Raw genomic sequence first — 1,567 nt, forward strand, 5'->3', positions numbered from 1 at the left:
AACGTGCAGATCTGTCCTCGCAGAGGAGAGAGAGCTTGTACCTCAATAAAACGTGGTCTTGAAGGTGCCACTGGACTGTTTTCGACTGGGGGGCCGGGGGGGGGGGCTCTGCAACTTACCTGGCTGCTTCTTGCTCTGACTGAGGGCTGCTGGGAGCAGGGGGTGGGGCTTGTTGCATGTGCCCGCCCCCTGGGCTCTTTACTGCCGGAGCTCCGCTCCTGTGCGCTCCTGCTGGAAATGACCCCTGACCACGACACCAAACTGGCTCTCACGAGTTCGGCCTCCCCCTCTTCTCCCTCCCCACTCCCCTTGTGTCCTTTCCCGTTGTCTGCACGTCGCCCCTCCACGTGCCACCTGGAATTCTATAGAACTGTTGCATTTAAATGGTGTTTTATTGTATTTATTATAAAGGTATGCTGTTTTAGGGGCTCTTAGATTGCATTTTACGGCTTGATGTCACCCCCTCTGAGCCAGCTTCGAGGACAGTGGGCTATAAATTAAAGCAAACAAAACAAATAAAATGTGTCCGTAGATAAATATCTGAATAAACAAACTCAGTTTGGCTCCATGCCCTCCCAGCTCTGTTGCCCTTTGCTGGGAGCATGGAACAAATCTGCACAAATTGCACTGTTCAATGCTCTCTATTCTACCAGTAAAGGATTTAGAGTGGGGCAGGGCTATTTTTGGGCAGGAACGCACAGGAACGGAGTTCCGGCTGGCTCCCAAGTTGGCCACGCCCAGCAGGAACTCGTTAGCATAATAGGCCACACCCAGCAGCAGGAACTCATTCGGATTGGCTACATTGGGGGGGTGTGGCCTAACATGCAAAGGAGTTCCTGCTCCCAAAAAAGCCGTGGGTTTTGACAACAAACAAGATCAACAGAATAAGAAGCAAAAGATGGGTGTGGCTGGATGAGCACACTTCTGGTAACATGGGGGTGTGACCTAATATGCTAATAAGCTGTGCTGTCAGGGGTGTGGCCTAATATGCTAATGAGTTCCTGCTGTTGAGTGTGGCCTATTATGCTAATGAGTTCCTGCTGGGCTTTTTCTACAAAAAGAGCCCTGGAGTGGGGGAAGATGAGGTATGACTGCCCCCCCCACCATAAGTACCTACATTATTCTTGGCATTGACGTCCACCCCCCTCTTGATCAGCTCCTCCATCCGTGCCGCGTCATTTCGTTTGGCTGCGTCGTGGAGCTCTTTTTCCGAAAGGAGCACTGAAAAGAATGATTTTTTTCCCTTTAAAACGATGTGACTGATTTGTCTGTTGCAGGTTGTTAAGTAAAGCCCAGAAACTAAAGCCGGGAGGGAGCATTGCGCCGCGTGCATGCCGCCGAGCACATGGATGTTCTGACGGAACAGATGGTCGGCCCAGCCAGTTTGGAGCCTTCCGTCAGCCTCCGCGGCTGAGTAATTAAGTCTGCATCTCTGTATCAGGAATGACTGGTGTGCACTCGCAGCCGCCTGACTGGAAGGGGGAAAAATGTCAGAGCGCGTCATGCAGAGATGCGACGGGGAACCTCCTCTGAAATTCAGGACACTGGGCTCCATTTGTGGATCTGG

The 1,567-nt window shown here is 51.8% G+C and overlaps 1 protein-coding gene across 1 annotated transcript in view; it reads right to left on the reverse strand.

Annotated features, from left to right (window-relative positions):
• Window positions 1–1,567, reverse strand: part of ANKDD1A (ankyrin repeat and death domain containing 1A) — a 34,290-nt gene that overhangs the window by 26,078 nt on the left and 6,645 nt on the right. The window contains exon 2 of the mRNA XM_015412022.1: window positions 1,114–1,221. Within this exon, the coding sequence (XP_015267508.1) occupies window positions 1,114–1,221 (108 nt within the window). The remainder of the gene's footprint in view (window positions 1–1,113; window positions 1,222–1,567) is intronic.

This window comes from Gekko japonicus, unplaced genomic scaffold (assembly GCF_001447785.1).
Source record: "Gekko japonicus isolate JY-2015 unplaced genomic scaffold, Gekko_japonicus_V1.1 scaffold864, whole genome shotgun sequence".
NCBI lineage: Eukaryota > Metazoa > Chordata > Lepidosauria > Squamata > Gekkonidae > Gekko > Gekko japonicus.